The sequence below is a fragment of the Dendrobates tinctorius genome, unplaced genomic scaffold (genome assembly GCF_039654945.1).
Source record: "Dendrobates tinctorius isolate UK_male_01 unplaced genomic scaffold, ASM3965494v1 ptg000059l, whole genome shotgun sequence".
NCBI classification, from domain to species: Eukaryota; Metazoa; Chordata; class Amphibia; order Anura; family Dendrobatidae; genus Dendrobates; species Dendrobates tinctorius.
In genome coordinates this window covers 9,140,109-9,165,235 of record NW_027361727.1, presented here as the reverse complement: position 1 = coordinate 9,165,235, position 25,127 = coordinate 9,140,109, and the positions used below count along the sequence as shown (strand labels likewise).

At 48.6% G+C, this 25,127-nt stretch overlaps 1 protein-coding gene across 4 annotated transcripts in view; it reads left to right on the top strand.

The window, feature by feature from the left end:
* Positions 1–25,127, top strand: part of USP47 (ubiquitin specific peptidase 47) — a 51,577-nt gene extending 26,450 nt beyond the window's left edge. For all 4 annotated transcript variants that reach the window (XM_073578374.1, XM_073578375.1, XM_073578373.1 and 1 more), the window contains exons 17-28: positions 115–322; positions 7,273–7,388; positions 7,622–7,741; positions 8,969–9,743; positions 10,017–10,192; positions 10,598–10,678; positions 10,991–11,106; positions 11,186–11,304; positions 12,478–12,608; positions 12,706–12,753; positions 12,855–12,985; positions 24,707–25,127. In XM_073578374.1, the coding sequence (XP_073434475.1) occupies positions 115–322; positions 7,273–7,388; positions 7,622–7,741; positions 8,969–9,743; positions 10,017–10,192; positions 10,598–10,678; positions 10,991–11,106; positions 11,186–11,304; positions 12,478–12,608; positions 12,706–12,753; positions 12,855–12,985; positions 24,707–24,881 (2,196 nt within the window). In that variant the 3' untranslated portion in view covers positions 24,882–25,127. The remainder of the gene's footprint in view (positions 1–114; positions 323–7,272; positions 7,389–7,621; positions 7,742–8,968; positions 9,744–10,016; positions 10,193–10,597; positions 10,679–10,990; positions 11,107–11,185; positions 11,305–12,477; positions 12,609–12,705; positions 12,754–12,854; positions 12,986–24,706) is intronic.

The window sequence follows — 25,127 nt, the reverse complement described above, 5'->3', positions numbered from 1 at the left end:
GCTCATCACTAGTTTTTGCTAGACTTTCTCATTTAACTAAGCAAAAAGAAAAAATTGCTTGTAATCGGTGTGAGATACCTGCGCTGATGGCTCCTCTGACCATTACTGTTCCAGATAATGGATTTGGAGGGCGTCGTTACCCTTGACTGTTGCCGGTTGGTGAAATACGACGAATTTCATGATTATTTAGAGCGGTCTTATGAGGATGAGGAGGATCGGCCAATGGGGCTTCTGCTTGGTGGTGTCAAGTCCTCCTACATGTTTGATCTCCTCTTGGAAACCAAGCTGCCGGACCAAGTTTTCCAATCGTATAAACCTGGAGGTGAGTTGTCAGAGCTCTGCAGCCAGGCTGTGAGTTCAGCGGCTTATGCTGAAAATACGAGGAGAGTCGCTGAGCTCTGTGATTGGCTGCAGCGCTGTCATTGTGACTTCAGCAGCCAATAAACATTGTGGGCTGTAAGCTCTCTCAAGCAGGTCTTATTTTGCTTTAATTATTGTGTTGTTGACGTTGTTACTTATGATTGTTGTGATTGAAACTGCTAAATTGTGTAAAGCGCTGTGGAATATGTTGGCACTATATAACTAAAGATTATTATTGTACGGTGCTGCAGTGTTCCTCTATACTGTTTGCATCCGGCATGGCTGATTGGTGGGGGGTCATCAATATATTATGATGGGGGGGATCATCAATATATTATGAATATGTTCATACAGTTGTTTTTTGTCTGTGTGGAAATCCGCTTCAAAATCTGCATAAGAAAAAACAACCACTTCCAATAATGAATCTGCTTCCTATTGACTTCAGTGGGGAATTCACATTGTTGTTCACACTGCAAGGTTTTTCTTGCTATGAGGCTTTAAAAGCTATTTAGCCGAGAAAAAAGTGACGTGTCCCTCCTATGATGCGGATTCCATGTATACAAAGCAAACTTAACAAAAAAAAAAAAAAAAATCAAGTGGTTTCATTGTGCTATACTGAACAAATAACATAACATTACTCTGTCGCCTTATTGGGGGACACAGAACCGTGGTGTTATGCTGCTGTCCACTAGGAGGCGACACTATGCATAATCTGAAAAAGATTAACTTTGGCTCCTCCTCTGCAGTATACACCCCTGGGCGGCGTCAGCCTTCTCCAGTTTTTGCTTAGTGTCGCAAGGAGGCACACCTAAGATTTTTTTCTCTCTTCCGTTTTTTTCCTTAATTTTTTTCAACAGGTTACAGATGAAGAAAAGCGGGTCTCCAGTGAGACCCCCGGCATGGCTCCCTCCTCGGTCCCCTATTAAGGGGTACCCGGTTGAGGTCGAGATGGCTCTTCCCCATGTCGCTCCTTCCCCAGTCCCTCGGGTACTGGTTCGAAGTCGAGAACCCCCCCTCCTTCCCCAGTTTCCTTGGGCTCTGGGTTGAGGTCGAGGGTAGGACGAAGCCCCCTGACGGTGACAGCAGCACCCTCCCTAATCCCCCTCTGGGGGCATTAGGTCGAGACACCGCAGGTAGGGCCTGTACCAGGCACCATTCGGCCACTTACATGTCCAGGGACCCCAGCCCAGCTGCGGGCTCCTGTTTGGACCGGGGGTGGTGCAGGCAGGCATGGCACTTGTCAGAGACAGGGCTCCCGGCACCCCTGTCTCTGCGGCAGCACCAGCTGCATAGCGCCTCAAAGGGACCCCCCACAGGGCCCAGGTGGCGCTCATGTCCCCACCGCTAGCCTACCGTTCAATCCGGGGGGGTCTGGTTGGAATCCGACCCTCCCCCGGACAACCGCGCCGTCCTGGAGCCCTTCTGGGCATGAGCTATCAAATTTAGGCCGCGGCTTCGGCCTAGCCGAAGTCGCCGCCTTATTCCCGCCCCCCGGCCCGCCCCCGGATGACGAAAAATGACACTACAGTGTCATAGAAGGGGCGGATCGAGACAGGAAGGGCGCGCTTTTACATAGCTCCGCGCGCCCTTTTCAGCTCTCCGCCCCCTTCCCCCTCCACCTCAGAATCCGGTGGCCATCTTGCTGCACCTGAAGAAACTGAAGGCAGCACAGCAGTCTCCGGGGGGCACAAGAGGATTTACCAGCGCTGGACCTAGGGGGAGCACCGGTGGGGTAAGATCACAGCTGGGTCCTTTGTACTCAGCTGTGAGATCCTGTAACCTATAACGCTCCCCTACTCCTCCTTTCCTCTGCGTAGATACACCTGTAGGGCCTCTGCGAATAGTTACTATGTCGGGCTCAAAAAAGGACCAGGCAAGACTGCTTTTGTGCAGTCTGCACAGCCTGCAAGGCCACTCTCCCCAGCGGCAGCACGTACCCGCACTGCTGGGACTGTACCCAAAGAACAGCAACGCTTCTGCGGCCGCTACTGCGCCAGAATGGGCGACTCAGATGTCGCAGTCTATAACAAAGTCTATAGATAACCTGACCTCCTCACTACTGCAGGCTCTGCAGGGTCATGTCTGGGCTATGATCGTTACCCAGCAAAGGGACGTCCGGTATCAGGAACAGGCCGCTTACGACAGTTCGAGACGTAAGCGGACCCACAGGTCGCGTTCATCTGCGCCCTCACATAGCACTAGGTCGTCCCCCTCCAGGGAGAGACAGTGGCTACAGGTCACCGAGACCGTCCCCTGATACAGAGAGACAATGTGGATCTCCACAACGATCCCAGACCACACAAGACTCAGAGGGCATATGTGACTCCAACTCAATAACGAAACAAGGAACGCTCTGCTCCCTTGTCCCCCTAACAATGCTGCGCTAGTTGAGGATATAATCTCTTCCATCCTTCGGGTGCTAGACTTTTCTGATCCAACCCCTGAAGTACCAGAACACAAGATTTCCTTTGAAAGTGTTCAGAAACCATCTGAGGTCTTTCTTGATCACCCGGAATTTCAAAAAAAAAAAAAAATACTTTCTAAGCAATTTTCGCAGCCTGAGAAAACGCCAATCGCAAATACTTGAAAGCAAAGTACCCCTTCCCACAGAAGGACACTAAGGATTGGACAGATCCGCCTAAAGTGGATCCTCCAGTCTCTAGGCTGACAGCGCAAACGCTTCTCTCGCTGCCTGACAGCTCAACCCTCAAGGACGCAGCAGACAGACAGGTAGAACGCATGGCTCGTTCAATCTTCGAGGCGGCAGGTGCCTCTTTAGCTCCTGCATTTGCTTCAGTTTGGGCAGCCAAGGCCATTATGGCCTGGGCTGATCTATTACAACAGGGCCTCCAAGCTTCAAATCCTCAGCTGGCGGACCAGGCGGTGCAAATTGCAGTAGTGACAGATTACATGGTCCATGCAGCGTTGGATTCTGCAAGAGGGGTAGCGGAAATAGCATCAAATGCCATCACAATCCGGCATATTCTCTGGCTAAGACAATGGAAGGCGGATGTGGCCTTAAAGTCCCTAACAAATCTCCCGTACTTCAGGGGCCGTCCTTTCGGTGGAAAGCTGGATACAATGATATCCAATGCTACCGGGGGTAAAAGTACTTCCCTCCCTCAGCTGAAACCAAAACGCACGTTTAAAAGACGTAATCAATCTCGTTTCCGTTCCTTTCGGAATTCTTCAGGCTAGTCATAACAGTTCCCCTCTCAGGGACAACACACGGGCGGCACAGAGGCCGGACAGAAACTGGCAGTCAAAGGAAAGCCAGGCAAAATCCAAGGGAGGGAAAGCTCAGACTTTTCATTCATCATTACTCATCCCCTCCGGAAAACACCCCACTTGTAGGCGGACGACTGCTACTCTTTCAGCAGGTCTGGCTGCCTATTACAGAAGACAGGTGGGTCAAGGAAATGGTGTCTTCAGGATACAAAATCGAGTTTACTACCAGCCCACCGCACAGGTTTTTTCTCTGTTCCTCCAAAACCTCCACTCAAAGCTCGAGCCTTCCATCAAGCGGTTTCATCCCTCCTGCAAGCAGGAGTCATAATACCGGTTCCAGCAGACGAGCGCTTACGAGGGTTCTACTCCAACCTGTTCGTGGTGCCCAAAAAGGGAGGCAGCGTCCGACCCATACTAGACCTCAAGCAACTGAATAAGTATGTTCGAGTTCGTCACCTTCGCATGGAATCCCTCCGGTCAATCGTTGCGTCCATGGAGGAAGGAGAATATCTCGCCTCCATAGACATACAGGACGCATACCTGGATATACCGATTGCTTCGCCCATCAGAGATTTCTCAAACTCGCAATCAACCAAGACCATTACCAGTTTGTGGCCCTCCCGTTTGGCCTCGCCACGGCTCCCAGAACATTTACAAAGGACATGGCAGCTACCATGGACGTTCTGCACTCCAGAGGCATAGTAGTCGTTCCATACCTGGACGACCTCCTCATCTAGGCCCCCACCTTCAAGAACTGCGAGGTCAAAGTCTCAATCACGATCGACACTCTGAGTCGCCTGGGATGGTTAGTCAATTTACAGAAGTCCTCGACTACCCCAAGTCAGTCTCTGACCTTCCTGGGGATGCTATTTGACATCTCCAGGGGTCTGGTGATCCTCCCCAGGGACAAGGCACTGGCCCTCCGTTTGGGAGTTCACACTCTCCTCCGCGGTTTCCCCCGATCTCTCCGGTATGCCATGAGCGGACTGGGCAGGATGGCAGCGGCAATGGAGGCGGTACCATTTGCCCAGATTCACCTCAGACCCCATCCTCAAGTCCTGGGACAGGAATCTGTTCTCCCTCAAGAGAGAGTTCCGGTTATCAGCGAAAACCAGGAGGTTCCTGCACTGGTGGCTCCAGCCAACCTCGCTTGCAATGGGAAAATCCTTTTCTCTCCGGTCAGTGAAAGGTTTTGACCACCGGCGCAAGCCTTACAGGATGGAGCGCGGTACACCTACATCACAGAGCGCAAGGCAAGTGGTCACCAATGGAAGTGACCATGCCCATCAACATCTTGGAAATTCGGGCCATCTTCCTGGCATTGAAAGCCTTCCATCACTTGCTAGCAGACTCTCATATCAGAGTGCAGTCGGACAATGCCACGGCGGTGGCATACGTGAACCATCAAGGCGGCACCCGCAGCATCCAGGCGATGAACGAAGTAACACGTATCCTACACTGGGCGGAGGATGCGAGGTCGGTACTCTCTGCGGTCCACATTCCGGGTATGGACAACTGGGAAGCCGACTATCTCAGCCGTCAAGGAATGGACTCGGGGGAGTGGTCTCTCCATCCCGAAGTTTTCCATCAGATCTGCCATTGTTGGGGGACCCCGGACGTGGTTCTGATGGCATCCCATCTCAATGCCAAAGTTCCCAATTTCATGGCCAGGACGCGCGATCCGCAGTCGCTCGGAGCAGATGCCCTGGTTCAGGACTGGACCCAGTTCCAGCTTCTGTACATTTTTCCATCCCTTCCCCTGATTTCCAGAGTCCTGAGGAAGATCAAACAAGAGGGTGTTCCCCACCATGCTATTCACTCCAGACTGGCCCAGGCGTACATGGTACGCCGACGTAGTGCAACTCACATCAGACGCTCCCTGGCGTCTCCCCACACGTCCCGAACTTCTGTCACAAGGCCTGTTCTTCCACCAGAAATCAGGGGCTCTCAATCTGACGGCGTGGCCATTGAGACCTGGTTTTTGACCCAAGCAGGTTTTTTCATCGGACGTTGTTAAAACCATGATCAGGGCTCGAAAGCCAACTTCAGCCAAAACTTACTATCGTACCTGGAAGGCTTTCTTCACATGGTGCGAATTTCGTGGGCACATCCCACTCCCCTATTCTCTTCCAAAGGTCCTCGGTTTCCTTCAGTCAGGCCTGGACGCCGGGCTATCCCTGGGCTCGCTTAAGAGCCAGGTGTCAGCGCTTTCAGTGCTCTTTCAGAGGCATTTTGCTAACAATCCGCAAGTGAAGACTTTTCTCCAAGGGGTTTCTCGATTGGTTCCCCCCTACAAACATCCGTCGGAGACGTGGGACCTCAACCTGGTCTTGACAGCACTAATGTCACCTCCTTTTGAACCCCTAATGGAGGTCTCACTCCGCTTTCTATCACAGGAAGTGGTTTTTCCTGGTGGCAATCACCTCGCTACGCAGGGTGTCCGAAATTTCAGCTCTTTCCTGCAGACAACCCTTCCTGGTTTTTCATCAGGACAAGGTGGTTCTCCGTACAGTGCCATCCTTCCTTCCGAAGGTTGTGTCCACCTTCCACCTCAATGAGAAAATCTCATTACCATCTCTTTGCCCGGTTCCCGTTCATAGAGTGGAGAAGGCTCTGCATACGCTAGACTTTGTCAGGGCATTGCGTATTTACGTGTCTAGGACTGCTCCCTTCCGGAAGTCTAATTCACTTTTCCTTCTTCCAGAAGGCGTTCGCAAGGGCCTACCGGCTTTCAACGCCACCCTTGCTAGGTGGATCAAGTCCACCATTCAAGAAGCTTACCGCCTTAACAATTCTGCTCTTCCGGCCGGTATCACGGCTCACTCTACGCGGGCGGTAGGGGCCTCTTGGGCCATTCAGCATCAAGCCTCGGCACATCAAGTGTGTAAGACAGCCACTTGGACTAGCCTGCACACATTTACAAAACACTACAGAGTGCATACCCAGTCCTCAGGGTATGCGAGCCTGGGTAGACGGGTCCTGCAGGCGGCAGTACCCCAAATTTAGGGAACTGTCAGTACAATATTCGTCCACTGCTTCCCACCCAGGGACTGCTTTGGGACGTCCCACGGTTCGGTGTCCCCCAATAAGGCGACAGAGTAAAGGAGATTTTTGTGTACTCACCGTAAAATCTCTTTCTCTTAGCCTTTAATTGGGGGACACAGCTCCCACCCTGTTGCCCTTGCGGGCCGTTGTTACGTTTGGGTTCTCATATTGTTTGAGCTCATTTATGGTAGCCTTCTTACAGGCATGGTTATGTTTCTGGTATATTCCTCCTAATGCTTTTGCACAAAACTGGAGAAGGCTGACGCCGTCCAGGGGTGTATACTGCAGAGGAGGAGCCAAAGTTAATCTTTTTCAGATTATGCATAGTGTCGCCTCCTAGTGGACAGCAGCATAACACCACGGTTCTGTGTCCCCCAATTAAAGGCTAAGAGAGAGATTTTACGGTGAGTACACAAAAATCTCCTTTTTTCGATCTAAAAAAAAAGTCAGTGTGACCATAGTCTGTAGTGTTAAGCTGCCCACACACCGCTCAAGACTTCTGTCTGACCTGCTGATCGGGTCTGGCATCTTCAAAAGACATGGGCGCTACACTATATCCATGCTGCGGAGCAATGGCCTGGCTTTTCCATGACTCATCCGCGATGTCCATACTTACTGCCTCTTCTGTCTTGTCGTCAGAGGTGATGGTGAAGGTCTATGTGGTCGACCTGAAGACTGAAACCATCGCTCCTCCAGTCAGTGTTCGTGCCTATCTCAGTCAAACCATCCAGGAGTTTAAGCAGCTAATCTCCAAGGTTGTGTTGAGTACAAGTCACTTTTGTTTTTTTTAGAATTTGTGATAAAATGTCTGTTAACGTTAGAGTTTTCCAGATGTTTCTGCAGTACCGTGTGTGCTATTAGTAACAACCAGCGTTCATACTGCTGAAAATACCAGAATGCTGGAACTTTGTATAAATAACGTAATTTCTAAAAGTATTAATCTTCCTTCACATTTGTATTAAACTTTTGTGATGATCGTGTGTTGCAGAGCATAGATTTGCCACCTGAACACATGCGGGTTGTCCTGGAGCGCTGTTACAATGACCTGCGGCTCCTCAGCGTGCCCAATAAGACGCTCAAGGCTGAAGGTTTCTTCAGAAGCAATAAGGTGAGTCTCAGAGGGATCCGAGCTAGTGCAGATTGCTGCAGAGGAGTCAGTCCATTGCTCAGGCCAGCGATATGTGGCCATCGGCTGGTAGCCCTGAGAGCCACCTGTGACCTGATGGCATCCGCATCTTCTTTTATTAGCCGACTTGGTGCGACTTCACTTGTGTCCTGCTGCAACGATAACTTTTCCCCAGGCCGGCTAATAAAAAGAAGAGCCGCACATGCAGTCACGTCAGGGGCAGTTTTCAGGAATCCCATCCAGGGGGCCACAGATTACCAGTGAGATTGATGGATGGCTCCTGCACATCGATTTGCAACGGTTCTATTCAGGCCCGCACCGTTAGGTCATCTCCAATTAGGCGACAATGCGCTTTCTTAAAGGGGTATTCCCAGCTCCAAGATCCTATCCCAATATGTAGTAGGTGTAGTAATAGCAAATACCGCCAATTAAAAATGTAGTGCAGTTCTTCTGATAAGTTATGTCACTTACCTCATGTGCAGGGCATTGCAGTAGTTTAGGTAGCCATGGTTACAACCTCTCATATAGTGACAGTTGTTAGTGATCGTAACAATGGTTACCTAAGCTACTAAAATGTCCTGTGCATGGGAAAAGTGACATAGCGAATCAGATGAACTACAGTACATTACTAATTGGAGGTATTTGCTAATATTATCGCTACTATATATTGGGGTAGGATCTTGGAGATGGAAATACCCTTTTAATCTCTTTATGAGTAAAGTCCTACTGTGAGAATAACCTCAAAGCAAAGGACAAAGGGGTTTTACACTCAATAAAGCACAACACCATTTTCATTGTAAAACTAATTGACTAAGGAGTCCTGCAATGTCTGAATTACTTCACTGCCATAACGGACACCCCCGGTGGCCTTGTGACGACGGACAACCCACGCCCCGGTGGCCTCGTGACGGACACCCCCGGTGGCCTTGTGACGACTGACAACCCGCGCCCCGGTGGCCTCGTGGTGACGGACACCCCTACACCTGGTGGCCTCCTGACGGACAACCCCCTCAGTCCCATGAGATTCCTGATCCAGTTCATTTTTAGTTCAGTGATTGTCGACTGTCATAGGCTATTACACTAACTGACTCTTTCCACTATGGAATGGAGGATACTTCTGCATTTTTGCATCACTTTATATGCATCTAATTAAGATGGCAGCACTGATAGAAACAAAAAATTCCCATCTCTTCTGACTTTTCATTGCAGGTGTTTGTCGAAAGCTCGGACTCCACCGACCACCAGCTACAGTTCCCAGAGTCTCATCTCTGGAGGCTCCTAGACCGTCACGCCAACACCATCAGACTGTACGTTTCATTACCCGAGCATGCCCCAGGCCACCAGGCCGGCCGCTCCTCATGTGTGAAGCCAGGTGGGGACTCCGTGCGGCCGAACGACTTCTGTGATCTAGGAGAAGGAAGTGGCAAGTCCGTGGAGGCCATTTTGGAGGAAAGCACTGAAAAGCTGAAGTGTCTCTCTCTTCAGCAACAAGAAGAGCGTGGCAATGGGGACAGCAGTAAGAGCACAGAGGGCAGTGACTTTGAAAACATTGACTCTCCGCTGAACGAAGCGGATTCCTCAGGGTCAGCCGACAACAGAGAACTGGAGAATCGGATTCTCCCATTATCTGACCCTGAAAACCATTTTCCATCAGAAGAGCGATCGGACTCTGATATTAATAATGACCGGAGCACCAGCTCGGTGGACAGCGATATTCTTAGCTCAAGCCATAGTAGCGACACTCTGTGTAATGCGGACAATGCCCCCATCCCTCTGGCAAATGGGCTGGACTCGCACAGTATCACCAGCAGCCGGAGGTCCAAAGCCAACGAAGGAAAGAAAGAGACCTGGGACACGGCCGAAGAGGACTCAGGGACAGACAGCGAATACGACGAGAGTGGGAAAAGTCGAGGGGAGGCCCAGTACATGTATTTCAGAGCTGAGATACATTCTGGGGAGGAAGGGTCTGTGGATGGACAAAAATGTAAGTTTTTCTAATAGTTTGGATTTCTTTTCCCCTTGTTTTAGAAGGTCTAAAGGGCCGAGCTAAGTATAGCGCCTCCTTGGTAATATCTGTGTGCAGATTTGTTTTCTACGGAGGAAAGAGGTCTGTTTCCCATTGAGCGTTGCCACTAGGGAACCATACTTAGTCTCTTTTGAGGAATGCCGTGTCTGACTTTACCCTAAACCTCCTCTTTAAAGATTCCTTGGGAACTTTTCATGCTGGCTGCCGCTGATCCAAATCTCTCTCCTACAGGTTTATTGGTGAATGTAGATAAAAGAATCACCCTCTCTGCTTTCAAACAGCAGCTGGAGCCCTTCGTGGGGGTCTCGTCCTCCCAGTTTAAAGTCTTCCGCGTTTATGCCAGCAACCAGGAGTTTGAAAGCGTCCGCTTGAACGAAACCCTCTCCTCCTTTTCTGATGACAACAAGGTATTTACAGAGCAGTTGATAAGAAGTCCGACAAGTTAAAGGGTCTATGTCGCCCCGAAAGAGCTAATTAACTCACTTTATTCTATAGGTATGATTGTTCTTTTATTTATAGGAGCGAAGTTCCCTACATAATTAAGGATTTTGGACCATCGTTGTAATGTAAACTGTAAATGCCCCAGTTTTATCTGCAGCTACAGAACGAGTTTCACCATGTGATGTCCCCATGACCAGATCCAGAAAATTGTATTAATTTGAACAATCCTCCAAACAATGTATTCTGCACTTATTTGGGCCTCATGATCTCATTTGCTCAGTACCACAAAGTGGTCCTATTATCCGCACAAACATCTGATGACACATGCCTTGAATAACGTATGATGTAACCAACACTTTGTTCACGTTTAGATCACGATCCGGCTCGGCCGGGCCCTGAAGAAAGGAGAATACAGAGTGAAAGTGTTCCAACTCCTGATAAACGACCCTGAGGTATGGGACCCCCGACTTTGTGTTTGTGTTTTGAACCTTCCTTTAGTCTTATATGGCAGGGAAGATATATATATATATATATATATATATATATATATATATATATATATATATATATATATATATATATTCAGAAATACACATTGGGCCCAGTGCGATCAACAGAGACCAAGAAGATAGGCTTGATGCACATTGGACAATGGCTGACTTGGCGCAAGTGGTTAAGTGCAGCAATATCGCCGACAACACTGCTGCAAAATGGCCTTTCAACAGGAAGAGTGTGCAATTTTGACCTTGCGATTTATTTCACAGCCTTGTAAGTTCCTGCTGGATGCTGTGTTCACCAAGGGCATGAGTGTGCGGCAGTCTAAGGAGGAGCTGATTCCTCAGCTCAGGGAGCAGTGTGGCCTGGAGCTCGCCATAGACAGGTAGGTGGCCATCCACCAGCCCATAGGTAGGCCCCCTCGTTATTGAACGTATCGTATAACATTTTTTGTTTTTTTGCAGATTCCGTTTACGGAAGAAAACTTGGAAGAATCCGGGCACAGTATTCCTAGATTACCACATGTATGAGAATGAAAATAGTATTTCAAGCAACTGGGAAGTTTTCCTAGAGGTGCTGGAAGGTAAAATGCAGGATGCGTTCGTCTTGACATCACCTGGTATTTTATGCAGATTGTAGTCCGTCTTCACTGCAATCTGTACAGGGTGGTCTCTAAAGACTCTTCCTATAACACAGGGGGCTGACCCTTTATTAACTAAAGCAAAGAGTTTCTCCCACTGTAGAGGACCACAGTCTGTTAGCGATGGGGTCACTTTTGCCCTTTTTTAGTTCTCATTCTGTGGTTAGCAATTGGTTTCCTCCCACACTCCATGACGTACTGATAAAGAATTTACATTGTGAACCCAATGGGGACAGCGAAGCTAATATCTGTAAGGTGCTGTGGGGTTAATGACGTTTGTATAAGAGTAAAATACATGAATTCTGAGTTAATAGACGAAGCGTCCCTAGTGTGCGGTTCTGTCAATTGATTGTTTCTCTCACATTGTGAGTGTAAAGGTTGGGGTCTTTCAAGCAGTTTTAGTAAGGGTCCACTTAGCGGAGTCCTTGCTAGGGAGAACATGCAATCACTAAAGTTACAATGTCATTTTCTTAACTATTCATAGATTTATTACAACAATCCATATAAAAAATTCTTATTGTTACAGGGGGGAAAAAAAAGACCCCCAAAAATGGCACCATAGATCCCCAAATGAAATCAGACTTCATATCAGAACCTGAAACCCACCCAGAGCCCAGCCATGCCCCCTGAGGATAATACAGACCAGACCATCAAAAATCATTGGCCCCAGAACTGCTTCTAAAGGAAGTCACTGTCTATTGCTTAGGCGGGGGGATTGGAACGCAGTGCACAGACTGTTCAGCAGCTCTCCCCACCCAAGCGTGACAGCTGCATAGAAATACATGCAGTCATAGTCGGGTGGGGAGAGCCGCCGGCCAGTCCGAGTATTGTGTTCCAATCCCGTTGGATTTTCATGGCCGTCTGACTCTTCTCTAATAGTATTTTAGACCCCAGACTGGACATAAAATGTATAGGTCTCCTGCTCATGGACCCTCCATGCTCTCAGACTCTGGCATTCAGTTTCTTGTGTCTGTGATATCGAGTTTGCAGGGTCCAGGCTGCTAATGTCTTCGGGCCGGATCTCTACTATGCTCTACTGGTGGTGTGGCGGTCATTATACACCATGATCCCCGTCTACACACATTCTCACCTGCTCTCCTTTGCTTCTCATGGCAGAGAGTGAGAAGATGAAGTCCATGTCTCAGCTTTCTCTGCTCACCAAGAGGTGGCGGCCATCGCAGCTCCAGCTGGACGCCTTCCAGGAGATCGTGCTGGAGACCAATAGTGTGATGGAGCTGAGGGAGAAGGTGAGCGCGGTTATGGCTTTACACTGGACGGATTTCCATTATCCGCACATTGATGATGGAAAATTTACTGTTTTTGTTTGTTTTGTTTTTTTTCTAGATCTGTGAACTCTGTGACATAATGCTGGAGAATTTAGAGTTTGCAAAGGTAAGTCCTCCTGCCATCCTCCAGCTGATCACAGACGGGCTGAAGTAGCAATTCCATAAAGCACTTCCTGTATGGTAATACTGAGCAATAACCTCCTGCAGGGCCGGGGGACATTTCCATGTGACATATCCGTTCTGGAGATACATCAGGAGTTAGACTGGAACCCGAAAGTATCGACCCTGAATGCCTGGCCTCTGTACATCTCCGATGATGGCGCTGTGATATTTTACAGGTAAGGTAGCGAGGAAGGGAAGCAACAAAGTGTTAATGAGGCCGGATTTACACATCCGTGATTGGTGGTCCGACTATCTGTGTACGGACTGCCATGCGTTGACCGATCATTTGGTGCCTGACCCAAGCTCAGTAGTGACATGACTCTGCTCAGTCTGACTAGGACACGTGCGGTCGGTCCACGTACGGACCACAAAACGCATTGTGTGACTCTGGCCTTAGTGACAGGGGCAGGATGATGCAGCAGCACAGAATATTTCCGCTCACTGATTTTGTGGGACGTCGGACCACGAGTTGCATAGAGGAAGCAGAAGGATCCCCCATCAGAGAGGAGCGCTAAAGGGAGGAAGGTACTGCGAGGTCTCATGCAGGCTCCTCCTAGCAGTACAGAGTATTTCAGGAGAGCAGTGTGCTGTGAGGTTGGGCTCCTCCTAGCAGTACAGAGTATTTCAGGAGAGAGCAGTGTGCTGTGAGGATGGGCTCCTCCTAGCAGTACAGAGTATTTCAGGAGAGTAGTGTGCTGTGAGGTTGGGCTTTTCCTAGCAGTACAGAGTATTTCAGGAGAGCAGTGTGCTGTGAGGTTGGGCTCCTCCTAGCAGTACATAGTATTTCAGGAGAGAGCAGTGTGCTGTGAGGTTGGGCTCCTCCTAGCAGTACAGAGTATTTCAGGAGAGCAGTGTGCTGTGAGGATGGGCTCCTAGCAGTACAGAGTATTTCAGGAGAGTAGTGTGCTGTGAGGTTGGGCTTTTCCTAGCAGTACAGAGTATTTCAGGAGAGCAGTGTGCTGTGAGGTTGGGCTCCTCCTAGCAGTACAGAGTATTTCAGGAGAGCAGTGTGCTGTGAGGTTGGGCTCCTAGCAGTACAGAGTATTTCAGGAGAGCAGTGTGCTGTGAGGATGGGCTCCTCCTAGCAGTACAGAGTATTTCAGGAGAGCAGTGTGCTGTGAGGTTGGGCTTTTCCTAGCAGTACAGAGTATTTCAGGAGAGTAGTGTGCTGTGAGGTTGGGCTCCTCCTAGCAGTACAGAGTATTTCAGGAGAGCAGTGTGCTGTGAGGATGGGCTCCTCCTAGCAGTACAGAGTATTTCAGGAGAGCAGTGTGCTGTGAGGTTGGGCTTTTCCTAGCAGTACAGAGTATTTCAGGAGAGCAGTGTGCTGTGAGGTTGGGCTTTTCCTAGCAGTACAGAGTATTTCAGGAGAGCAGTGTGCTGTGAGGTTGGGCTTTTCCTAGCAGTACAGAGTATTTCAGGAGAGCAGTGTGCTGTGAGGATGGGCTCCTCCTAGCAGTACAGAGTATTTCAGGAGAGCAGTGTGCTGTGAGGTTGGGCTTTTCCTAGCAGTACAGAGTATTTCAGGAGAGCAGTGTGCTGTGAGGTTGGGCTTTTCCTAGCAGTACAGAGTATTTCAGGAGAGCAGTGTGCTGTGAGGTTGGGCTTTTCCTAGCAGTACAGAGTATTTCAGGAGAGCAGTGTGCTGTGAGGTTGGGCTTTTCCTAGCAGTACAGAGTATTTCAGGAGAGCAGTGTGCTGTGAGGATGGGCTCCTCCTAGCAGTACAGAGTATTTCAGGAGAGCAGTGTGCTGTGAGGTTGGGCTTTTCCTAGCAGTACAGAGTATTTCAGGAGAGCAGTGTGCTGTGAGGATGGGCTCCTCCTAGCAGTACAGAGTATTTCAGGAGAGCAGTGTGCTGTGAGGATGGGCTCCTCCTAGCAGTACAGAGTATTTCAGGAGAGCAGTGTGCTGTGAGGATGGGCTCCTCCTAGCAGTACAGAGTATTTCAGGAGAGCAGTGTGCTGTGAGGATAGGCTCCTCCTAGCAGTACAGAGTATTTCAGGAGAGCAGTGTGCTGTGAGGATGGGCTCCTCCTAGCAGTACAGAGTATTTCAGGAGAGCAGTGTGCTGTGAGGATGGGCTCCTCCTAGCAGTACAGAGTATTTCAGGAGAGCAGTAAGCCCCATTTGCAACATGGTAAAAGAAAAAAGCAGAATGCCTCAGCAGCACAGAGCACTTCAGGAAAGGAGTGTGTTGCTCTTGTGGAGGAAGCAGGAGCTTTCCAGCAGCACAGATTCTTTTAGAAGAGGAGTCTGCTGGTCTTGTGTGTGTAAACCTATATAGAAATAAGGAGTATAAACGCCCAAACAATTACTGGAGAAAGTCAATTTAATGGTATCAAAATTATTTGCTCTTTATTAATACAGGTGCAAAAAAATGTATATATTAAAAATACAATCATATGGTCAGATACCAGGGATGAGACAAAAAAAGGGGAATGGGATCGCTGCACATAACTTGTAAATGCAATGGTACAAAACTTGAATTAAAAACCCCCAAAGCAATGCAAAATTCATCATAATGCAATGTACTCCCACCCTTAACAATCCATTATTGTAACCAAAGTATAGTCCATGTTAAGGGGCCTCAGGAAAAATCCTCCATTTAAAGTGCTGTGTGCAGGAAGGTATGGGGGAAAATTGAAAAAATGACCATATTTACCCATGTGGAAAATACATTTGCAGCGTGTCCGATCCCCCAAGCCCCTACGCACGTTTCGCGCTGGGCTTCATCGGGGGGCTAGTGTGGTGCTGCTGAACATGTGGAGTACAAATATCCAAGAAACAGGTGTCTAAAATTAGTACCGCTGCAAGAGTAAAAGAGCGCATGAGAGGCAGGCCACGGTCCTGGAACGTCACGTCCGGCTGTCATCGCCTGTAGGAGGGACAAGGAGAGACAAATCGGAGTGGAGTCACACAGCCATCAGGAGAAACACTAGAGAAGCGTTACTGCTTAGAGCCAATTACTGAATCATGCAATATAACAAAAAACAACTTTTTAACGGGCGATATAGTTATTCTCAGAGCCAAAGACCTCACAACAATTTGATATAGCGGTCCTTGTAGTTACTGGCTTAAAAAAACATATAAAGATCAAAGAAAAAAGGATACATATATAAATATCGCTCTGCATGTATAAATAACATCCTAAAAAAAGGGGAGTCTTAATATCTATTTATAGAAACAATTTTAAGAGTTATAACACCCTCCCACTATAAATGTTGTCACCAACATTCAATCGGGCAATAGCCCAATGAAAATTTACTTACGGTGACCATTCTATTCTTAGTCATAACATCATAGGGATGTAAGGCATCATATTATCTAGCAGAAAAAGTTATTATATATTTATATATAATATATCCCGACATGAAAATGCAACACATAATTACAATGATGTCAAATTAGCTCCGAGATCCACGTGGAAAATACACAAATTGTGTGATTCATTGTTCTATGTGCGGACAGAAAAGAAATTCCACATGATTAAATCTCCACCCTATTTTCCTTATTTCCAGACGAACATGATGAAATCATACGATCAATATAGACCCGCACTATGCATCCAATATCTCATATAAATTGTACGCTAAAAGAAGAGAAAGCCGCTTTAAAGGTGGTTGCCCTGATGATGTTTTGGCAAGCCAGACATGAGCCACATGGGTAACACCCCCACCTCTGGGGCTTCGCACCAAAAGCGTTAGTGGGTCTAGCCACATAATGACTTCTCACGAGAAAGTCTTTTAAGTTTCTTCCCCTCCTAGCAGTCAAGAGGGGTCTGTCAGGTAGGATTCCCTTTAATGTGGTGTCCGTTTGCAGAACAGACCAGTGTTTACACATTAAAGGGAATCCTACCTGACAGACCCCTTCCAGACCCAACCTTTAAAGCGGCTGATGGCAGTACTGAATATCAAATTACAAATTATATTTCCTGCAGTACCACATTTGTGATATATTATGCTGTATGTGCATGTGACTTGATCTATGTGGGCCTCACCTCCAGGGAACTCCGCACCAGGGTTAGGGAACACGTAAGGGATATAAGGGCGGCAAGGGATATTTCGGATGTTACAACACTCAAGACTATCCCTCGGCATTTTAAGCAAGTCCATAATTGCGATCCACGGACATTTAAAGTCAGAGGAATTGATGGAGTACACCTTGGGACTAGGGGTGGAGATTACAAGAAAATCTTAGCCCAGCTGGAGTGCCGATGAATAGTCACCTTGGGTTCCATGACACCTCATGGACTCAATGAAAAGCTTTCCTTTGCCCCCTTTCTATAGTGTTTTTCTGGCTATATTATATATTTCTTATATAATGTTCTTGTTTTGGTTCTTGTTTTTAATTTGCTTTTTTATCCTTTCTCTTCTTTTAGCGTACAATTTATATGAGATATTGGATGCATAGTGCGGGTCTATATTGATCGTATGATTTCATCATGTTCGTCTGGAAATAAGGAAAATAGGGTGGAGATTTAATCATGTGGAATTTCTTTTCTGTCCGTGCATAGAACAATGAATCACACAATTTGTGTATTTTCCACGTGGATCTCGGAGCTAATTTGACATCATTGTAATTATGTGTTGCATTTTCATGTCGGGATATATTATATATAAATATATAATAACTTTTTCTGCTAGATAATATGATGTTATGACTAAGAATAGAATGGTCACCGTAAGTAAATTTTCATTGGGCTATTGCCCGATTGAATGTTGGTGACAACATTTATAGTGGGAGGGTGTTATAACTCTTAATATCTATTTATATAAACAATTTTAAGACTCCCCTTTTTTTGGGATGTTATTTATACATGCAGAGCGATATTTATATATGTATCCTTTTTTCTTTGATCTTTATATGTTTTTTTAAGCCAGTAACTACAAGGACCGCTATATCAAATTGTTGTGAGGTCTTTGGCTCTGAGAATAACTATCGCCCGTTAAAGTTGTTTTTTGTTATATTGCATGATTCAGTAATTAGCTCTAAGCAGTAACGCTTCTCTAGTGTTTCTCCTGATGGCTGTGTGACTCCACTCCGATTTGCCCTTTTTCTGGCCAGTAGTTAAAATGGCTGCTGCAGGATTGCACATGTGCGGCTGATCCCGTGTTGGACGGGCGTCGCGGAAGGCGTCAACACGGCTTGGGGCGGGACAATGACGTCAGGAGAGCAGTGTCTTTCCGTGTCCCTCCCACAGGCGATGACAGCCGGATGTGAGTTTTCAGGACCGTGGCCTGCCTCTCATGCGCTCTTTTACTCCTGCAGCGGTGCTAATTTTAGACACCTGTTTTTTGGATATTTATACCCCGCATGTTCAGCAGCACCACACTAGCCCCCTGATGAAGCCCAGCGCGAAACATGCGTAGGGGCTTGGGGGATCGGACACGCTGCATATGCATTTTTCACATGGGTAAGCATGGTCATTTTATCAATTTTCCCCCATACCTTCCTGCACACAGCACTTTAAATGGAAGATTTTTCATGATCCCTGAGGCCCCTTAACATGGACTATACTTTGTTTACAATAATGGATTGTTAAGGGTGGGAGTACATTGCATTATGATGAATTTTGCATTGCTTTGGGGGTTTTTAATTCAAGTTTTGTACCATTGCATTTACAAGTTATGTGCAGCGATCCCATTCCCCTTTTTTTGTGTCATCCCTGGTATCTGACCATATGATTGTATTTTTAATATATACATTTTTTTGCACCTGTATTAATAAAGAGCAAATTTTGATACCATTAAATTGACTTTCTCCAGTAATTGTTTGGGCGTTTATACTCCTTATTTCTATATAGGTTTATACATTGTTTCTATGGCGTTGTCCTTCCATTATGTCCTTATGAACATCCTTTCTTTATCGCCTTATTGGGGGACACAGATTACCATGGGGGTGTATGCTGCTGCTGCTAGGAGGCTGACACTATGCAAAAAACAAGAGAATTGACTCCTCCCCGGCAGTATACACCCACCGACAGATACCAAGTACCTCAGTTTGTGCTTAGTGTCTGTAGGAGGCGGACCGGGATCTCCCCAGATCCGCATCTAACCATTTTCTTTTAGGTTTTGTGTGTGTGTATTAATCTTTTCCCATTTATTTTCCAGATTCTACACCGGGAAACAGGGGGTCAATGTTCACCCTGCTTTCCCATATCATGCGGCTGAGCGAGCAGTGTGGTGTCGCCCACATCGCAACTCTCAGTACCGCAGGCAGGACTTTTTCCATATCACCATTCGGTGCTATGGGCGGACGACAGGTGGCCGGTCCTTGCCAAAACAACTCCTCATCCCTATCCCAGGACAGGGCTGAGAGGAAGACGGTGGTCGCCATCGCTCCCAACAAAAGGACGCCGTCTTCTACGTGACACGGGTAAGAGGACCTCTCCCAGCGGCCTGTTCCCTACTCATGCCCCTGTGGCCCTCCTCTTCAGGGACGTCGGGTAAGATCCTGAACGATCCCTTAGCCCCGAATGTCTCAGGAAGCAAGAGTGGAGATGAGTCTGCATTTGAATCTCCCGCCCCTACTAGCCGCGCGTCTCTCATATCAGCCGCGCTCCCTGTTAATACAGAGGCACATAACACCGGGGGTCTGCCTGGGCTCAGGGGGCTCTTTATTATTTAGCAGGGTAGCGCAGGCTCACCTTAATTAGCGGCGCCGCGGGTGTCAGTGTAAAAGCTCGGGCGGGGAGAGAGACCGCTCTCACTTTCACTTTCTCTTTCAGCCGCGCTTTCTCTTTCCCCGCTCTGAGCGCGCTCCCTGTTACACTGGGCGCGCTTTCTTCTCTGAGCGCGCGTTTTTCTCGCGCCCTCTCCACCCTATCACAGCTTGTCTTTCTTTTTAGGTGATGTCACTCTCTCTTTTACCGCGCCCCCCCTCTGCTATTGCCAATCTCCTCCGTGCGCCAAATCCCGCCCTCCGGACTCACAACCAGTTCTCTCCTGCAATTTTCTCTGCTTCCTGCGCTGCTTGGGGGACACGTCAGGGTCCGGCTGCTCGTCAGATTCTCGGTAGGCTCGGCGCTTAATGGCAAATTGGCCCCCCTCTGCAGTTCTTTTCTGTGTAATGCAGCCATAAGGCGTATCTTTTCCTGCAACAGCTCTGTCTTTCAAGCCCACCGTTTCCCATTACGCCTGTGCACGCGGTAACAAGAAATGGGCTTCAGGTCAGTCATCTGTCCGTCCTGCAGCCCTTCAGTTATGTCGGCCTCTCAGGAGCACATGATTCCCGGGATGAGGGTACTTCCCACCTTCCAGAGTGGGCCGTTGCAATGTCGCAGTCGGTCCCCGATCTGACTAAAGTCTCTGAGTCCCTGGTCCAGGTCTTAGAACGTTTGCCTCAGTTATCTACAGCCACCTGTGCACCGACCACCTCTCAGGGTGGGTCGTCCGCACCTGACCGCGACCTTCAGAGGGACAGGCCGAGTAGGATTTCTAGGAAGCGTGTTCTGTCTGGCTCGTCTTCCAGTTCGCTAGGCCCGTCGGCTTCTCCCATCTTCTCCTTCTCCATCTTCAGAGGACGACCCTAGGTCTGACGACGATCCCCAATCGGGATCTAGTTCAGAGGCAGATAACATATCTAAAACGCGGAATATGGTCGATAGTCCTCTTTCTGCCATCTTCCAAACTTTGGAAATTACGCAGGACAAGCCTTCTCAGGAATGTTCTATTCCATTTAAACGAGCGTAGCCTCCATCCCGAACCTTTCCGAACCGCAAGGAGTTCGATACTACTCTAACCAAACATTGGGAGCACCCTGAACAACGCTTTTCAGGCCGCAGGTACTTAGATGTCCTGTATCCCTTTGATGTGGATCTGCTCACAAAATGGACCAAAGCCCCCGAAGTGGTTCCTTCCGTCTCTCGTATAGCTTCTAAGACGGCTCTATCCCTGAGCTTCTCTCTGTCCTATTTTCACTTCCGCCTGGGTGGCAAAAGTCATTTCAGCTTGGGCAAAAATTCTTCGCAGAGGCATCTTAGCGGCAGCTCCCCAGGACGAGCTGGCAGATCTAGCAGATCAAATTAATCATGCCGGTAAATACCTCTTAACCGCCTCCTTGGATGCGGCTGGGTGCGTAGCAAGGGCTAACAGCAACATAGTAGCCGTACGCCGAGTCCTTTGGCTAAAGTCATGGAATGCAGATACCACCTTTAAAAAGTTGCTTACCAATCTGCCTTTCCATGGTTCTCGGCTCTTTGGAGCCAAGCTAGATCAAATAATTTCGGATGCCACTGGTGGTAAGAGCACTTCTCTCCCTCAGTCTAGGCCAAAAAGGGTTTCCGGCCGTTTAGCCCCTTTTTGTGCCTTCTCGTCCACAGAAAAATCTACACAGCAAGATCGGCCTTCCGGCTCTACGGAGCGAGAGCAGAAGAAGAAAAAGGAAAAGAAAAAAAAAAAAAAAAACACATCTTATAAACCTGCTCCCCGCTGGAGATCTAGAGGACAATACTCCAGGTCTTCAGGTGTCCGTTCCGATAGGTTCTCCTCCAAGTGACGGGTCACCCCACCTGGAAGTTTTTCCAGGGTGGGAGGCAGACTTTCCTTTTTCGCGGACGCTTGGCTGTCTGTTGTCGACGATGCTTGGGTCAGGGAAATCATCGCATCCGGATGCAAGATCGATTTTGCTTCCCAGCCCCATCTCCTCCCTTCTTTCCGCCGGAGTGATTGTTTCCGTTCCCTCAGACGAACGGTTTTCAGGGTTCTACTCAAATCTTTTCGTAGTCCCGAAAAAGACGGGACCCTTCGACCAATCCTGGACCTCAAGTTGCTCTCTCGCCATGTGAAGATTCTCCACTTCAAAATGGAGTCTCAGGAAAATCTCTATCAATTCACGGCTCTTCCCTTCGGCCTAGCCTCTGCTCCCCGTGTTTTCACGAAGGTGATGGCGACGGTCACGGCCATCCTTCGATCCAGGGGGATTCTTATCATCCCTTATCTGGGCGATCTCTTGATCAAAGGCTTGTCCCTTCAAGACTGTCTCCTGAGTCTTCACATAACCCTGGATACCCTCGGCCATCTCGGATGGTTAGTCAACAAGGAAAAGTCCATTCTCAGACCCACTCAGCGTCTGACCTTCCTAGGCATGGAACTCGACACGAATCTGCCCCGGGTGTTTCTTCCGAGGGAAAAAATTTGCGCCTCTGTCCAAAGAAACTCAAGCCCTCATACGGCTGAAGCCCATTCCCCTTCGGCTCGGCATGAAAGTTCTGGGGAAGATGGTTGCTTCCAGGGATGCAGTGCCTTTTGCACAGTTTCATCTTCGCCCCCTTCAGCTGTCCCTCCTCTCAGCTTGGGACAAGACGACGTTGTCCTTAGACCGCCCCATTCTCCTCCTTCTCAGAGTGAGGCATTTCCTGACTTGGTGGGCAATGCCTACGTCAGTCCTCCAGGGGAGGTCCTTCCTCCCGCTCCAGTGGCAAGTCATTACCATCGATGCCACCCTTCTAAGTTGGGGAGCGGTTTTTCCATCAGAGAACGGCCCAAGGACGCTGGAATCCACAGGAAGCCCTGCTCCCTATTAATCGTCTCGAAATCAGAGCAATCTTCCTGGCCCTTCTTCGCTGGCTACCTCTTCTCGTCGGCAAGCCGGTCCGCATTCAGTCGGACAACGCCACGGCTGTGGCGTACATAAACCATCAGGGCGGCACGCGCAGCAACCAAGGATGTCAGCAGTGGCCAAGATACTGCGCTGGGCAGAACGGTACGTTCCAACAACCTCCGCTGTGCACATTCCAGGGGTGGAAAACTGGGCAGCCGATTTTCTGAGTCGTCAAGGACTAGCGTCAGGCGAATGGTATCTTCAGTCCACGGTCTTCGATCAGATATGCCAGCACTGGGGTTATCCGGATGTCGACCTCATGGCATCTCGGATGAACCACAAGTTTCTGCGTTTCGTAGCCAGGTCCAGGGACCCTCTAGCCGTCGCTTGCGGTGAATTCCATGGTCCCAGTTCCAACTTCCTTATCTGTTTCCACCTCTTGCCTTGATCCCAAGAGTGGTCAAGAAGATAAAATCGGAAGGGGTGCCAGTGATTCTTGTGGCTCCAGACTGGCCAAGGAGGCCTTGGTATGCGGAACTGGTGAACATGCTCGCGGACGTCCCCTGGAGGCTTCCAGACCGTCCGGATCTTCTCTCGCAAGGCCCCCCTTTACCACGAGAATTCTCGTTCTCTGAATTTAACGGCAGGGCCATCGAGGCTGCAATCTTAAGAGATTCAGGTTTTTCAAACCAGGTGATTCAGACGATGATCAAAGCCAGGAAACCAGCCTCTTCCTTTATCTACCTTAGGCATTGGAAGGCTTTTTTTTTTTTTTCCGTTGGTGCGACGATAAAAGTCTTTCCAATGTCCTTTTCCATTCCGTCCATACTGGGTTTTTCTCCAGTCTGGCTTAGATTCGAGTCTATCTCACAGTACTCTCAAGGGCCAGGTTTCTGCTTTGTCTATCCTTTTTCAAAGGGAGCTCGCTTCCTTACCGCAGGTTAAGACATTCCTCCAAGGAGTCGCTCATGTGGCTCCTCCTCATCATTCACGATAGAACCGTGGGATCTCAATCTCGTTCTTAGCGTTCTCCAAAAAGCACTGTTTGAGCCCATCCAGGACATTCCTTTGTCTTTTCTGTCATGTTAGGTAACCTTTCTAATTGCCATAACATCCATCAGAAGAGTTTCTGAATTAGCGGCCCTGTCATGTCGTTCTCTTTATCTGGTCCTCCATCAGGATAAAGTCGTCCTCAGGCCCGTTCCTTCTTTTCTCCCAAAAGTGGTATCCTCCTTCCACATCAACGAGGATATAGTCTTCCATCATTTTGTCCTGCTCCTTCTCACCCTTTTGAGAAGTCTCTCCACAAACTGGACGTTGTTAGAGCCTTGCGTGTTTATCTCGCTAGGACTGCTTCTTTTCGTCAATCCGATTCATTGCTGGTCATCTCTGAAGGTCACCGGTAAGGGCTTCCGGCATCCAAATCCACGATCGCTCGCTGGATTCGTTCTACTAGGATTCGTTCTACTATTCTGGAAGCATACCGTCTTCAGGAAAAACGGCCGCCTTCGGGAGTGAGGGCTCACTCCACCCGGGCGGTGGCAGCTTCGTGCGCCGTTCGACACCAGGCTTCGGCTCTGCAAATTTGCAGGGCCGCGACCTGGTCGTCTTTGCATACGTTTGCGAGGTCCTACAGGGTTCATGCCCAGGCCTCGTCTGATGCAGTCGTTTGGTAGGAAGGTCCTGCAGGCGGCGGTGGCGCATCGGCCGACCTAAGCCCTTCCTGTTCTTTCGTTCCTTATTGCTGTTCCCGCCCTTGGGACTGCTTTGGAACGTCCCATGGTAATCTGTGTCCCCCAATAAGGCGATAAAGAAAGATGGATTTTTGGTTCTTACCATAAAATCTCTTTCTTGGAGCCTTCATTGGGGGACACAGCACCCTCCCTGTTTAAATTGTATCGTGTTGGGTCCTTGAGTCCCTTGTTCGGTTGGTACATACCATATGTTTATTGTTCCGTGGCTTCTCCTACTGCTTTCTCACCAACTGAGGTACTTGGTATCTGTCGGTGGGTGTATACTGCCGGGGAGGAGTCAATTCTCTTGTTTTTTGCATAGTGTCAGCCTCCTAGCAGCAGCAGCATACACCCCCATGGTAATCTGTGTTCCCCAATGAAGGCTCCAAGAAAGAGATTTTACGGTAAGAACCAAAAATCCATCTTTTTTCAGTAAGGGAAAAGTATCATGTTCATTGTTATGTTGGATTTTGTTAAATTGGTCTTGTGTGTGTTTAGACTGAGGAGTGCTTAGTAAGTAGCCGGGTCTCCCAGTAGCACAGAGTATTTCAGGAGTGAAGCATGCTGATCTTGCTGGAGTTCCACAACTCATTTTATTTTCTCCCCCCTCTGCCTCCTCACAGGGATAAAACCGAGGATCTGAATGAATTAACAGACGAGCAGAGGAACGAGCTGATGAAAAAGGAAAGCAGCCGGCTGCAAAAAACTGGTCACCGCGTGACTTACTCTCCCCGCAAAGAGAAGGCGCTGAAAATCTATCTGGATGGAGCATCCACTAAAGACGCCGCTCAGGACTGACGATTGACACGCCCGGCCACGCTGGCGAGCCACATTTTTTTGTTTATTCTAGACTGGTTCACTGCCGCAGGAGTCGCGCTTCTTGGCGGAGGGGGGAGGGGTGATACTTTGAGTGTGACGCTATGACACCAGCACTGATTGGTCAGCTGTCTTCAGCCAATCAGCAGCCTAGTAACCTTCTGGATTCCTTGTTTGTGACTTCTAATTGTGTTCTGCACTAAGGTCGATTAAACTGTAAAGCTGAAA